The sequence below is a fragment of the Eublepharis macularius genome, chromosome 15, assembly GCF_028583425.1.
Source record: "Eublepharis macularius isolate TG4126 chromosome 15, MPM_Emac_v1.0, whole genome shotgun sequence".
NCBI lineage: Eukaryota > Metazoa > Chordata > Lepidosauria > Squamata > Eublepharidae > Eublepharis > Eublepharis macularius.
In genome coordinates this window covers 26,823,390-26,839,613 of record NC_072804.1, presented here as the reverse complement: position 1 = coordinate 26,839,613, position 16,224 = coordinate 26,823,390, and the positions used below count along the sequence as shown (strand labels likewise).

Sequence of the window (16,224 nt, the reverse complement as noted above, 5' to 3'; positions counted from 1 at the left end):
TTGCCAGGGCCTTCCTCTGCAGGACCGTCTTGGTAGTCGCCCATCCAAGTACTGAGCCTGCTTAGCTTCTGAGATCTGACAAGATTGGGCTCTATCATACCCCCTTCCCTCCCAACCTATCGACAAATCCCTCTCTTTAAAGAGCTTGGACAAGCTTACATGGTCCTTCCTGTCTCCATTTTGCTTGATCCATCCATCCATCTACACACACTGGCCCAAGGTGACACAAAAAGCTTCATGCCACATGTGTGGGGATTTGAACTGCGGGGTCTCCTAGCCTGGTATGCTTTTGTTGCTTCTAACCAAAAAAAGTGAACGGAGGGGCTGCAGCTCAGCGGCAAAGCATCTGATTTGCGTGCAGAAGGTCCCAGGTTTAATCCCCCACGTCCCGAGTTCCAAGGAGCAGGGAGTAGGTGCGGTGAAAGAGCTCTGATCCCCTGAGACCAACTCAACATGATCAAGTGGAGCGCAAGTGAATAGGGAGGAATACACCTGCGTCTGTTCACTTGCCAGGCAAGTGTCATTCCTCACTTATAGCTTGGCGCTGAGGGTTTTACAATCCGTAGACAGATCGATCCTAAACGCCCGGGTCCCTCTGGCTACTGATTCGGAAGGGGCGCTCCGGGAGCTCAACGGGGCAAACCTCCCGTAACGGTGCCCCGGCCTGCGGCTCGGATGCAGGCGTGGAAAGAGGCTGGTCAGTTTGGGAGGCTTTTGGGAGGCTTGCGGGGCCCGCCTCCCTTCCCCCGAGCGCGATCTGGCGGCAGCCCCGCCTCCCGTGCGCGCGCCAGAGGCCCGGGTCCCGCGTGCTCCGCCTGCGGCGGCCCGGGGAACGGAGGGAGCGGGCGAGCTCCCTGCACGTGGGCGGCAGCGGCGATGGCCCGGAAAACGGAGCTGCCCAGGCGGGAGGAAGCGCTGCCGGGCAGGTCGGAGGCGATCGTCGTGGCAGGTACTGGCCGCGCAGGCTCCGGCTTGGGCGGGAGGGGGCAGGTGGGCGGGCGCCTTTGGGCCCTTTCCAGAGCCGTGCGCGCCGCAGGCTTTTGCCCCACGTTCCACCGGCTGACTTGGGAGGAAACGTGCCTGGGACCGTGGTATGAATCGAGCCCAGCTCGGCTGCAACACCTTGGCTGGAAACCTGCCTTTGTCAAAAAAACAGAAAAGTCGGCGAAAGTTACACAATTGTGCCTCTCCAGTCTGCAGAGAATGGAGCCTAGGAAATCCGGGGGACGCGGAGAGTGGCGGTCGTTTGCAATGTCACCCTTGTCCCCTGGAGTCTTGAAAAGTCGACTTTTGGAACTATTAGCAACTGGAAGGCCCCTTATGTTGTTTATTTGTTCTCAGCTGCAAAAAAGGAGGCTAAAGTCCAAAGCGCGGCGGCTGTGGGTGGGCCTCCGCGCAGCCTCCAGCGCAGGAGGCCAAAATCCATAGGCACTCACCTGTTGTTCCACTTCAGCCTGCGGTGGAGGGGGATTCTGGAGAGACCGGATTAGGGTTGCTCCCTAAAGGGAGGGAGGAGAACCGACATGCAGTCCCGAAGGGAGTGTGGGACAGAAGCGTCATGTGCTGGCCAACATGGCGTAGTGCTGGGCTTGGATCTGGGAAGCCCAAGTTAAAATCTGCACCTGGCCATGGGAGCTCTCTGGGTGGCCTTGGGCCAGTCCCCCACGCTCAGCCGCACCCGCCTCTCAGTGTGGCGCTTGGAAGGATAAAATGGAGGATAGGAGAGTGATGCCAGAAGCCGCTTTGGGTCCCCGCTGGGGAGAAAGGCAGAGTAGAAAGGAAGCAAATTAATCAATGAAAATGAAGACCTTAGTGGGAGTGAAGTCGGGCCCTGGCAGTGGTAGAGATCCAGAATCCTGTGAGTGATCAGAGCAAAAGCAAAGACCGTGCCTGGCTTTGACGCTCCACCTTGCATGAGGGCCAGACTTAACCATGCAGCCCTAAGCAGAGTTACACCCTTGTAAGCCCATTGACTTCAGTGGATTTAGAAGCATGTACTCTGTTCAGGATGGCGTGTTTAAGCGAGAAGGTACAGATTGACGTGTTTCAGTGATACAAATGAAACTTTTTTAAGGCTCTTAAAAACACACGAAATGTGAAACACACACTAAATACGTGTATAATATATGGACTGAGTTGCCATCGTTATGAGGGCCTGCCCTTGAAGACTGTCCAGAAGCTACAGTTGGTACAGACTCCAGTCTTGTTCCATCTGCACTGGCTCCCAATTTGCTTCTGGGTCCAATTCAGAGAAGAGGTATTGAGCTTAAACCCCTATATGGCTTGGGGTCAGCACACCTTAACGACTGCCTTCTCTCATATAGGAACTTCCCCATAACATACTTTGTAAACTGCTCTGAGTGGGTCTTAAGTTGCCCTGAAGGGCAGTATAGAAATTGATGATGATGATGATGATGATTCCCGCTGGTCATCTTTGGAGGCCCTGCTTCAGGTGCCCCTGGCTTCTGAAATCAGGCAAGTAGCAACCTGAGAAAGGGCTGCGTCTGCTCTGCTGTAGTGCCAAAACTTTGGAACTCCCTCCGCAGGTTTATTAACCTGTCTCCCTCTATCATTGACTTCTGCCAGCAGGTGTTTTTTGTTTTGTTTGGCATAACCTCCCAAACTGTTACTGTTTCTTCTCCCTGGATGTGTTGTTCTCTGTCTTGGTGTATTTATATGTTTTTATTGAATAGTGTATTTTATATATACTTTGTTTTAATGTTAAAATGTTTTGATGTTTGCCACCTTGGGTGCCTTATATGGATTGAAAGGTAGCGCAGAAATATTTTGAATAAAAATAATGAGGTAAGAACATAGGACAAAGATACATACATTTTAAAGGATTCCAGTACATTAAAGATCACTAGATACGTGAACGGGGGATAAGTGACCTTCTCCTAAGGCCCTGTTGTGTACATAAAGTGCCATCAAGTTGCGGTTGACGTATGGTGAAATCTCCTGGGGGGTTTTCAAGGCAAAACACGTTCAGAGACGGTTGGCCATTGCCTGCCTCTGCATAGTGACTCTAATCTTCCTTGGTGGTCTCCCATCCAGGTACCAACCAGAGTCAACCCTGTTTAGCTTCTGAGATCTGATGAGACTGGGCTAGCCTGAGCCATCTAGGTGAAGGCCAGGCCCTGTTACTAGTCCTCATTAGAAGACATGGTGAGCAGGGAAGGGTGCATTGCAAAGCTAGTTAGAGGAAGTGCCTGCAGCTCAAACCCCATTAAAAGCTCTAGCAAATCAATGGCCTTACAGAAATTTCCATGGTCTCATCTTTGCGGTAGTGGAGAGTGCCCTCAAGTCATGACTGATTTATGGTGACCCCTGGTGGGGTTTTCATGGCAAGAGACTAACAGAAGTGGTTTGCCATTGCTTGCCCCCTCAACCCTGGTCTTTGTTGGAGGGCTCCCATCCGGTTACTAACCAAGGCTGACTCTGCTTAGCTTCTGAGATCTGATGAGATCAGGCTCAACTAGGCTTTCCTGGTCAGCTTTTTATTGGTTTCCTAATACCCAGTGCTAGTCACAACCGCAAACTGGAATCTCCACATGTAGAGCTAGTGCCCCATTTTCTGGGGGGGCATCTGTGATTGAAGAGTGCAGTCTGTGCCTTGCATCGAGGCTTCCTGAAGGCATCTGGTTGACCTCTATCAGAAGTGGACTAGATGGACTTTTTGATGTGATTTGGCAGGTAACATATTATGAACTGGCTGTTAGAGGTGTGTGTAATAAAAATCTCGAGCTGTAAAAATCATGAAAATAACTGTTTCTGTGTCTTACTTGTGATTCTCCAGATTGGAAATACCTGTCCTGGCTACTTGGTCGTCACCAGACCTCTCCCTGAAAAATCTATGTTTTTTTTCTGAGTTCTGACATTTACCAGCCAATGCGGCACAAGCTCGCATTTCACTTTAAATGTGTACGGATTCCCGGGAGTATTTCAAATATCAAATAGTTGCAAAGGAGGAGCAACGAGCACTTCCAGCCAATCTCAAACTGCAGAGAGCTGCCATTCTCCTTCCCTCTCTTCTTCACTCTTCACCTCTCCTTTTGGTCTGGATAGAGACTTTTTTCCCTTAGGAAAGTAGAAAAGCCATGGCTTCCTCAGGGGGGCGGGCATAGAATTCAAATGCTTTGCCCAATTTGCTTGAAACTTGGGGTCCTTTGAAGGACAAGAGAAGACACTCTGCTGCAATTTTGGTGATGTTTGGTTGTTTGGATCCCCTACCCCCACCTTTCACCCTCTGGCCCCACTCATCTGGCTGGTGGAGCAGGGAGGCAGGCTGGGAGAACTGGGCGAAATGCTACTCGTGTGTGCCCTGCAGGCCCTGATGATACAGTTCTGGGGGGAAGCTGGAAGGTATGGCTCTGCTGTATTGGGGGGCTGGCAACCCTAGCCCAGGGCAATTTTGGTGCCATTAAGTGTACAGAGAGCGGCCCCAGAATCTCCAGCTGGGTATAAGTGCAATTCATGGAACTCTTGGCTGTGAAATCTGAATGGCCTGTCCAGGATGGGTTCTTTATTTGATCCAGGAGGGCTCTTTGCATCCTTAATTTGGCAAGGGCTTTCAGGCAGGGGCTTGGGACTAATTCTTCCATGGCCGAATTCTGTGTCCAAGTCTGTCTGGGACTTGATAGGGCAGCCTCTATAGCACTTTGCAGTTTCTTCTGATTGTTCTCATGATTATTTAAGTTTTCATTACCCATTGGGTCTTAAGAGCACACATTATTATTATTATTACTACTACTACTGCTGCTGCTGCTGCTGCACTTATATACTGCTTTTCTAGACAGATTAGTGTGTCACCTATAGCAGTGAACAAGTTAGTGTTATTATTATCCTCACAATACAGCTGGGGCTGAGAGGAATGGCTGACCCAAGGCCACCTACTAAGCTCAGGGCAGAAGTGGGATTCGAACCAGCAGAGTGCTGATTCACAGCCGACCCACTTAATCACTGTGCTAAAGCAGCTGTTGTGCTCAGGTTAGGTGTACCGGTACTAATTGTGAGATCCACACACCTTCAGATCCTGGGGACCCAAAGGAGTAGCATGTGTTCCATCCTTCTAGCTGTCTTCAGTGTTGGAGTTATCTTGTGAGGTTCCACAAGGCACAATCTTATCCCCTATATTATTCAACCAACATGTAAAGCCTTTAGGAGAAATCATCTGTAGCTCTGGAATTGGACGTCATCAGTATGCAGATGATGCCCAGCTGTATATCTCATTTTCCAGTTCTCTGGTGATGCACTAGAGGTCTTGAGTCACTGCTTGGCAGCTGTGGTCAAATAGCTGAAGGCAAACAAACTGAAACTGAACCCAGACAAGATTGAAGTGACGCTGGTTGGGCAGGTGGAGATCTTGAAGGTCATTGTTCTCTCCAGTTTTGACGGGATTCAGCTGACCCTTGCAGACTCAGTTGAGAGCCTCTCTCCCTATGCTCCACATTGGCCCTTCTGCAGGTGCCACCCTGCAAGTGGGCAAAATGAACAACAGTCTGCACGTGCACATTCTCTGTGGTGGCACCCTCCATATGGAACGGCCTGCCTGATGATGTTAGGAAAGCTCCCACTCTCCTCGCTTTCAGCAAACTATGCAAAACTGAATTATTCGGGAGGGATTTTTATGCGGGTAGAATGGCTGCACTATAACAAAATGGTTCAGAAAAATGCTTTGGTAAAGGGATAGAGACTGTAGACTAGTGGTCCTCAACCCCCAGGCCGTGGACTGGTATCAGTCCGTGGCTTGCTAGCTACCGGGCCATGCACCAGCGGCAGTGAAGGGGCGGGCAGGCGAGCAGAGAGGCTGCCTGCTTCCCCGCTTGCCTCCCTGCTTCCCCACCTTCCGCGCTGCCAGGGAGCCCGGCAGCACCAGCGAAGGGCGGGAAGGTGAGCGGTGAGGCTGCCTGCTTCCCCACTTGCCTCCTGGCTTCCCCACCAGCTGCACCACCGGGAAGTCTGGCAGTGCTGGCGAAGGAGCAGGAAGGCAAGCGGCGAAGCAGCCTGCTTCCCCACTTGCCTCCCTGCTTCCCTGCCTGCAGCACTGCCGGGCAGCCTGGCAGCGTCAGTGAAGGGGTGGGAAGGGGTGCAATTGTATCATCCTGAAACCATCCCACCCACCCTGGTCTGTGGAAAAATTGTCTTCCACAAAACCGGTCCCTGGTGCCAAAAAGGTTGGGGTCCACTGCTGTAGACTATATTACTGTGTACTGTCCGTTGTTGTAAGTATGCTCCTACTAGGTAATTTCTGCATAATTTAGTATGTCGTGTTTAATAGCTTATGCTCTGGTTTAGCATTGGTTCATCTCTGTATCAGATTTCTGCTTATTTTCAAATTATCTGGTGTTTGATACCCTATTGCATTTTATTGAATGCCCGAGCTATAGATCGTATTGGTTTTGTACTATGTAATCCACCTTGACTCTCAATGAGAAAGGTGAACTATTAATAAAATTTGTGGTATAACATAAGAATCACTGTAATGCATCCACATTCTGTTCATTGTACATGGTTTCTATCCATGTTCATTGAAACATGTGCATACAGGACTAGAGTGTCTTGGTTATCTGATTCAATGAGAGCAAGTGTGTTAAACAGATCTTGGGCCAGATGTTTTCACTCAACCTAACCTAGCTTGTACATACAGATCCAGAGGAGTCAGCCGTGTTAGTCTGTAGTAGCAAAAATAGAAAAGAGTCCAGTAACACCTTTAAGACTAACCAACTTTACTGTAGCATAAGCTTTCGAGAATCACAGTTCTCTTCTTCAGATGCGTGGAGGGTAAGAAGAAAATGGTCAGATATATAGGTGGAGGGGGGAGTAGATGCAATCAGTAGTTTCTGCTAATGGGATCAGTTGGCTTCTGATAATGAAATCAGTTACTTCTGATTCATAGTCTCTATTCAATCCAAGCCTGACTGGGTCAAATTTACATATAAATTCCAATTCAGCAGCTTCCTGTTGGATTGTGTTTTCGACTGAGTGGTATGTTTAGGCTGGAGGCTGGAGGCACAGCCATGGGAACACGCATGGCACCTTCTTACCCTCCATGCATCTGAAGAAGAGAACTGTGATTCTCGAAAGCTTATGCTACAGTAAAGTTGGTTAGTCTTAAAGGTGCTACTGGACTCTCTTCTAGCTTGTACAGTTATTGTGAAGATATAAAGGAGGAGAGGACTAAGCGCACTCTAAACTCCTTGAAGAAAAAGCAGAATTAAAAGGTTCACGTGTGACTTTTTGGGAGCCTCTCTTGTTGCCAGTGTTAATAGATCCACCACTTATCTAAAATATACCTTGGTCCTACATAGCTCCCTGTCCTCCCCTAGTACCAGATAACAAGTGATCAAAAGACTCCGGAGAACAGCTGCCGGTCAGAGTAGACAATGTTGATTTTGACAGGCCACAGGTCAGAGTCAGCTTCCTGTGGTCCTCTGCCCTCATTGCAAAGAGTATAAAACATAGATTTGGGCCCACAGTTCACTCAGGCCCCTTTCCCCAGGAAAACTGTATCCAAATATCAGTTCATTATCTAGTGCTTGACTAGGAGAATACCCATGCCTAGCATCTTTGTCTGGATTACCCCATTACTTTGAGCCAAGAAGGCTGCCATGTCACTGGTAGGCATTATTTCTCCTGGCAGGAAAGCATCAAATAGTGAGTCCCTCATTTGCACAACAGATGTGCAAAAAATATTCTATCCATCCAAATGCTTCCCCAATCCTCCATTGCTTGATGCTGCCGTATAATTCCTATAATTGTGTTTACCACATTTTCAAGAATAATCTGTGCTCTAAACACACTTGGGGGAAGAGAGCCGAAGAGGAGGAGGGGGTAGGAAGGCCGCTGGGCATCCCTCCCAGTCTTTTATTCCTCCGCTGTCTCCTAGCAACACTATCTGTTGCCATGGAGAGTGCAGCATACCCCATCCCCAATCAGCACGCAGGGAGCAAGGGCATCATTCCACAGCACAGGCCCTTGGCACATGTTCAGAATCTAAACAGGGATGACACTCTCTTGGGGATGAACAGCTGGGAAGTCGCCTCGCAACCTCCATGCACTCCCACCTTCCCATACGTACAACCATCTACCCTCTGGATCCAGAGCAAGAATGCAGAGAACTTACAGTGCGAAACCCCCCAACCAAGCCCCACAAAGATAGAGCGTTCCCATAGTGATATCTGATGGCCAACAGTCGCAATTTGCAACGTGCAAGGTCAAGTTGCTGTAAGCATCCCTTTCCACTTAGCACTAGAATTTATTTAATTTACATTATTTATAGTCCACCTTTCTCATTGAGACTCGAGTTGGATTATACAGTGACAGTCAATGCAATTAATGGCTGGGGCACTAAATAAACAATGCAGCAGTATGCGGACTGCAGAAATTTCAAAACTAGCAGAAATCCAATACAGAGCTGCTAATTTTGTCCATTTGCAGGATGGTACCTGCAGAAGGCCCAGGTCACATGAGTGAAGTTGCTGTGGCAGAGGATAGGGAGAGAGGCGGTCCTGTAGATATGAGGGAGCAAGGCCATGAAGGGCTTTGTATGTGACAGCCAGTACCTTGAACTGAGCTCGGTAACTAATGGGTAGCCAATTAGTCCACACCTATCAGACAGTGGCTTAAGGCCTCTCCTGCATCACTAGGGGATTTGGATAAAGAGATAGAGAGCTGGGTGTCATCTGCATATTGATAACATCCAATTCCAAAGCGATGGATGATTTCTTCTAAAGGCTTTGCACAGAGGTTGAATAACATGGGGGATAAGATTGCACCTTGTAGAACCTCACGGTGAAGCCAGCAGGTCTCCAACAACAACCCACCCTTTGAGTCTGTTCTATGAGGAATGATTTAACCCGTCCAAGGCGCAGCCACTGGTACTTACTTCTGCCCTAATGCCACAACAGGTTGGCATGATCTTCTGTATGAAAGGCTGCATATACATCCAGGAGGAACAGCAAAGTAGCATGGCTTTGGTCTACATTCAGCCACCAGAGCCATCTCTGTCCCATAGCCTGGCCTCAGACCAGACTGAAAGTAGTCCAGAGCACAAAAGTTGTCCAAGAAGACTTCTTCGTGTGTGTGTGTGTGTGTGTGTGTGTGTGTGTGTGTGTGACTTGTCAAACATTTTATTGAGGTACTGGTCCTTAGTTTTATTTTTAAAGTGAATGTGTGTTAGTTGTTTCTTACAAACAGAGGTACTCAAGGGGGTTGGACTAGATGACCCTAGAGGTCCCTTCCAACCCTATGATTCTATGTACATGCAAGATAGGGAGGGACCGTGGCTCGGTGGAAGAGCCTCTGTTTTGGATGCAGAAGATCCCAAGTTCAATCGCCAGCATGCCCGGTAAGAAGGATCAGGAAGAAGATGATGGAAAGCAACCAATGGGCAACAGGAGCAGCTGCGCTAGGCCCCTTGCTGAACGGAATTCACAGCCCTGCCACCCTGATGGAGGTGGGTCAGCTGGCTTGGAGGCAGCTCCTACCCACCTCAAATGAGATGAGTAGAGATAGGTACAAACTGGAAAAAACCCATGCGGTTCGTGGTTTGTCATTTCACTAACCTGCCCCGGTTCGTGAACCGGTTCGTTTGGTTCGTGAAAACGTCAAATCCAGATCAGCAAATCGTCACTGCCGGGCCAGCAGAAGGCCTGCAGGAAGTCCATCCCCTGTTGCCTAGGAAAGTGATTGATCGGCACCAGGTTGTCTGCAGTGACGAACTAAAAATGAACCAAACAAACCAGCCTAAAGTTTGTGGCGGTTCGTCAGAAATGGGCTCTGACGAACCACCAGTTCGTGAACCACGAACTGACCTGGTTCGTCATGAACTTTGGCTCGTATTTCAGTTCGTGCCCATCTCTAGAGATGAGGTCTGCCCCTTGCTTGGCATGGGACTCAGTGGGAGTTGGCAATGGTTCTGAGCCGCATATTAGATTTTTGCCCAGGGTCCCAGAATCATCAAGCGTCTGTCCTAAATGGGAACAACCTTGATCTGAGACCCTAGAGAGCAGCTGCCAGAGTACGCGATACTCACTTTGATAGATCCAGGATCTGACTTGGTATAAGGCAGCTTTGTATACACATGAAGTGGAATGTGCATACAAGACTTTTGCTTTCATTGCATGTGCCCCCAAAATGGGGCAAGGGAGGGATGCCCCTTTTCTCAGCTGGGCTGATTATAAATTTATGCTCTCAGTTTCCTCCGTCCAAGGATTCCCCTTCACAAGCACCCATTTGCTTGACCTTTCTGGCAGCTCCCTGTTTTCTCAAAATGTTGTTTTGCAAGAGTTATGAAGCCGGGGCCATCCAGTTCCTCTGCTTGCATCAGCACTGTGGCTTCCTCGCATTGCACCACTTTGCAGCAATGCACAGCAAAATAGGAAAGCATGAGCTGGAAGAGGTTTGGCGGGGGCAAAATCCTCACTTTATCAACTATTGGAGGATGAAAAAGGGCACAGAGAGAGGAGCGGGATGTGTGTCTTTTGGACCCTATATAGTATCCAATGGAAAACTTCTTGTTTTGGATTTAAAAAGTCTTTTCTATAAGGATACCTTCACGTAGGTAGCCATGTTGGTCTGTAGTAGAAGAGTAAAATTTGAATCCAGTAGCACTTTTAAAGGCCAACAAGAATTTTCAGGGTCAAAAGGATCATAAGCTTTCGAGAGTCAAAGTTCCCTTCATCAGATAGCTTCCTATGAGAATTTCAGACCAGCCTTCCCTGAACTATGCAAGTCATGAAACTGGGGGTGGCTGAACCGTTTAAAACAAACAGAAAAACCAGGAGCTTATCTTGTATTCCTGTCAAAACTGTGCTTAAAAAGGAGAGCAAGTGGTGATTCACAAGTGGTTTTATTATATCCATCTTCGTCCTTGAAAAGTTTTTAGATTCAGAGATGAGCGAAGAAAAAAGAGTAAATTTATTAATGTACTTCATTTATAGCTCGCCTTTAGTCACTGAGACTCAAGGCAGACTATGCAGTAGGAAGTACGGCAGTCAAATAGCATGAGATATTCAACAAAGAATGCAGTAAGACTAGGACCACAAAAATTCGAAGCAATGCTAAAAGGTATCAGGCGTGATATTTTATAAACAAATGCAGAAGACAGAATGATAAAAGATGAAAACAATGTAATAGGGACATGATAATAAAATAGATATACCCAGGGCTTTTTTTCAGGGGGAACGTGTTGGAACGGAGTTCTGGCACCTCTTGAAAATGGTCACATGGCCGGTGGCCCCGCCCCTGATCTCCAGACAGAGGGGAGTTGAGATTGCCCTCCGCGGCAATCTCAACTCCCCTCTCAACTGTGGTGTAGTGGTTAGAGCGTTTGTCTAGGACCTGGGAACCCCGGCTTCGGACTCCCCACTCTGCCATGGCAGATTGCTGGGTGACTTTGGGCCAGCCACTTTTTCTAAGCTTAAACAATCTCAGAGGGCTGATCTAAAGATCAAAATCAAAGGAGAGGACTAGAAGTGTTGTAAACAGCTTCATTCCCTGTTGGGGAAAAATGCAGAAATAAATATCTGATTACATACAAACCTGGGATCTACCCAGCCTATCAGCAGAGCATTGGCCCTTGATAATTCCCCTGTTTTGTGGTCCCAGATGCAGGCAGTTCAACCAGCGAGTTTCACCTATATACCAGAGTGTCCCTGGCATCCCCTGGTGATGCAGTGACATCACTTCCAGTGCATTGCTGGAAACATGATGACATCATTGGCAAGTCCCTTACAACTGGGTAAGTCTCTCCAGCCCCCTGCCAGTTGCCAGGGGGGGATCTGTCAGTGCTAAAAGAGATGCACATTGCGCTTGTATTTCTTAATCACATGATCTTTATCAATGGTATCACAGTCACTCCCGGGTACAGCATGGATTGGATGGGCTGTAATGTTGTAAATTGTTCCACATATAAAAATGAATGAAAAACCCTGAATGTTATTGAGGTATTGGAAGGGCAGGTCAATGCTGCCAGCTTTACAAGTGAACTCTTGAAGATTTATGTGTTGCCTGTGACACCCCTGGGAGGTAGGGGAACATCATAGCCATCACCTGCCATAACTCAGCCCCCTGCTTCAGGCAGTGAAGACTCCTTGTTGGATTAGTTCCTGACTTCTCTAATGTTGAAATATAGCAACATCCAGGGCTTTTTTTTCTGGGAAAAGAGGTGGTGGGACTCAAGACCGCACAATGATGTCACTTTGGGTCAGCTGGAACAAGGGGGGAGTTTTTTAAAGTTTAAATTGCCCTCGGCGAAAATGTTCACATGACCAGTGGCCCCGCCCCCTGATCTCCAGACAGAGGGGAGTTGAGATTGCCTCCCCTCTGTCTGGAGATCAGGGGGCGGGGCCACTGGCCATGTGACCATTTTTAAGAGGTGCCAGATCTCCGTTCTACTGCGTTCCTGCTGAAAAAAAGCCCTGGCAATGTCTAGTATATAAAGAAAAAGAGGAGATCCTGTAGGGGCAGTAAGCTCTATATATTCAGGACTCTACGGGGAGTACTTTCTTTTTAAAGAACATTTACCCCTTGTCTGTCTGGATGCTAATCTTTTTTCTAGAATTTTCTCTCTCAAGCTAGGAAGCTAGGATTCTCTCTCCACTTTCCTATCCAGTTTTGTCAGGTCTAATAATAAAACTTTTGTTAATCTGTAATCAGTTTTGATGTCCTGACTGCTGAAAAGACTTGTCTGCCTCTAAACTTGGGCTTTGGCATATGTGTCTGTGCAGAGTGCTTGTACCGGTTAGGAGATGAAGGACTCTGGCCCCTGCTTCAGGCACCATCAGTTGGGTGCAACCTGGTGGCCCTTCCAGTTTCTGGCTGGCTTACATATTATTGGCTCTGCTATTGATTTTTGTTAAGTAAAATTTCCGTGACCCATTGTCAGACTTATGTGTGGATAATTAATTAACAGTAAGGTCAGCATTGGAAAACACACATTCTGTGGGCACAGATGTTCCTAGGATGTTGCTAGGTTCCTTGGATTCACTTCCCCAAGCCTTGGAAAACATTGGAACATTTATAGCAAACCCATCCTTTATCATGTAGATAGATCAAGATGGGTAGCCGTGTTAGGCTGTATGTAGCAGTGAAAAAGAGCAAGAGTCCAGTAGCACCTAGAAGACTATACAAAATTTGTGGTAGGGTAGGAGCTTTTGTGAGTCAGCCTTGTATCTGAAGAAGTGAGCTGTGACTCATGAAAGCTCCTACCCTACCACAAATTTTGTTAGTCTTATAGATGCTCTTTCATTCTTTATCATGTAAATGTTTAATATTTCACACTCTTACATGTCTTCACGGAGGCCCTGTGGTTGCTCTCCTCAGCAACTGGTGTTCAGAGGGGTCCCGTCCTTGAACATGGAGGTCTCAGCCTCGTGGCTCACAGTTGTTGATAGACCTAACCAGGACTTTTTTTCTGGGAAAAGAGGTGGTGGAACTCAGTGGTGGAACTCAAGACCGCACAATGACGTCACTTTGGGTCAGCGGGAACAAGGGGGGAGTTTTTTAAAGTTTAAATTGCCCTCAGCGAAAATGGTCACATGGCCCGTGGCCCCGCCCCCTGATCTCCAGACAGAGGGGAGTTTAGATTGCCCTCCACGCCGCTCCAGTGGTGCGGAGGGCAATCTAAACTCCCCTCTGTCTGGAGATCAGCGGGTGGGGCCACCAACCATGTGACCATTTTTAAGAGGTGCTGGAACTCCATTCCCCCGCGTTCCTGCTGAAAAAAGCCCTGGACCTAACCTCCATGAATTTGGCTGATCCCCTTTTCAAGCCATCTGAGCTAGTGGCCATTGCTTGATTTTGTGCCAGTGAATTCTATAGGGTAAGTTTTCATGATATGATATGATATGATATGATATGATATGATATGATATGATATGATATGATATGATATGATATGATATGATATGATATGATATGATATGATATGATATGATATGATATGATATGATATGATATGATATGATATGAAGAAGTGCTTATCCATCCAGAGTCTTCAGCCCATTTAACAGGTAGTTCTGTACCATGGGAGAAGGAGAAAACGTTATGCCTGCCTCTTCTCTTTTTCCGTATAATGCACATTTTTATGAACCTATCATGCCCCTCCCCTTGATTGTCTGTTCCAAACTGAGCATCTTTGAGCTCTTTAGCCTTTTCTCATAGAGAAGATGTACCATCCACTTGATTGTTGCCCCTTTGTGCAGCTTTGTCTCCTTTTTACAGAGCTCACATCATTTTTGGAAGATAGTCACATGTCTATGCAAACATTTGTTCAAACATCTGAGTCCCCAAATGTTTGAGTTTGTCATCCAAATGGTCGAGGAACTGGTACCGCTCATCACCCTCTGAAATTAACAAGGAGGGAGCCTGTGCAGATGTGGTTTCCCCTGTTCCAAAAAAAGCTGCTTTCTCCCATCCTCCTCCTTTACGGAAGAGTTTCGGGTGGCTCCTGTCCGCTTATATATCTGTGTGTGAGTGGATATGTCATGACAGGCTTTAGCTACAGAAATGCTGGCATTACCTTGCAGCATAACTGGAGATAAATGTAGCCATACTGGATCAGACCAATGGCCCATTGAGCCCAGTATCGTGTTTCCAGAAGTGGCCAATCAGATGCCAAAGGGATGCCCACGAAGGGGACTTCCAATCACAGCCTTTCCCTGCTGACCGTTCCTCAGCAAGTGACATTTAAATCTGTTTAATTTAGGGATGGGCAAACTCCTTGTTGTTAAATTCAGAACTCAACAATTGCTTATGAGCAATTTCAGTGAGTATTTGGAAAATGTTTTCTGAGGGTTCTTTCCTAAGGTTGCGACATGTGTGCTACTGCACACCTGTGGATTCTGATACTGTTCTCTGAAAACTAATCTGATTTCCTCCAGTCTGCAGCATCTCTCAGGGAACCACTTGGAAAAGCATCCCCCTCCCCCCTCAAAACCCCCAGGAATTATACACTCATCAAGTTCACACGTAGCAATGAATTCCATCCAAAATAACATAAAAGAACTTCTGTGCCTGCAGTATAGGCTCTTTCCATATAGGTTATTTGCCCTGGGTTTGATGCAGTTAGGAAGTGGGGTTTTTTACCGCTTCCCCGCACCATCATTGTATTTCCACACACCTCCAACATGTTCCTAGACTTCTCTGTGAGCTTACCTAAATCTGCATTACTGGCTGCCTTGAGGGCAGGAAACGCTGGCTTGTCCTGGTCCCAGCCACATGGCTGCCATTTTTCGTGCCCCAGTCCCCACAGCAGTCATTCCCCACCCTACATCCCACCAGCAGGCTTTAGAGTTTTTAAAATCAGCAGTTGGTATATAAACATAATGGTATATCAGTATGTCCATTTAAAAAAAATCTTGGAAAAAGCGCGTGCGCGCACACACAATAGCAGGGAAGGTCCTGATTAATACTTGGATGTAAGACCATCAAGGCAGTCCAGGGTCGCTACCCAGAGGCAGGTGATGGCAAACTACCTCTGAATGTCTCTTGCCTAGAAAACCCTACTGGGTTACCCTAAGACACTTGCAACTTGATGGGACTTTCCACCACCATCATAGTATGGGGAGGAAGAATTTTAGTGAATTCAGTGGGGAAACCTGCCATCTGAAAGCCCTATTGCTGCCGCGTGGCATCAGTAGCGGCAATGACATCAGGGCTTCCATAGGGAAAGTGTGTTGCCACATGGGAAAGGCCGTGGTTTCAGAGCAATTGTTGAAAGTTTAATGGAGAATAAGCTGGCTTTGAGTGATGCATTCTCTGAATGCTGAGTGTCCAAGCAGAGAACATTGGCTAGTATTCCAAGCCAGATAATAACTTCTAGAGAAAATGATATTCGATTTGTAATATAGTGGACAATTTATAAACAGAACAAATTCTATACCAAATTTAGATCAGAACAATTTTTCATGTCATTATTTTTAAGCCAGTGATGTAGACATGCCATTGGTTATACTTAGCAGCCTAACTAGCCATGCTTCGGCTGAGCTTATCAGAGCTTGGGAGCTAAGCAGGGTTTGGCTGTGGTTAGTACTTAGATGGGAGACCACCAAGATTGCGGTTATTTGCAGAGGAAGGCAATGGCAAACCACCCCTGCTTATGCCTTGCTTGGAACATCCTTTGGATGGGCCCTCATGAATCAGTGCGACTCAAGAGCACATGTCTTCTTCTTAGTTATACTTGGGGAGGGAAGGGATTGTGTGAAATTCATTAATGTGTATCTT

The 16,224-nt window shown here is 47.4% G+C and overlaps 1 protein-coding gene across 1 annotated transcript in view; it reads left to right on the top strand.

Moving 5' to 3' along the window:
• The first annotated feature begins 767 nt into the window (after positions 1-767).
• Positions 768-16,224, top strand: part of LOC129343715 (mitochondrial peptide methionine sulfoxide reductase-like) — an 87,077-nt gene continuing 71,620 nt past the window's right edge. The window contains exon 1 of the mRNA XM_055000090.1: positions 768-949. Coding sequence (XP_054856065.1) covers positions 877-949 — 73 coding nt within the window. The 5' untranslated portion in view covers positions 768-876. The remainder of the gene's footprint in view (positions 950-16,224) is intronic.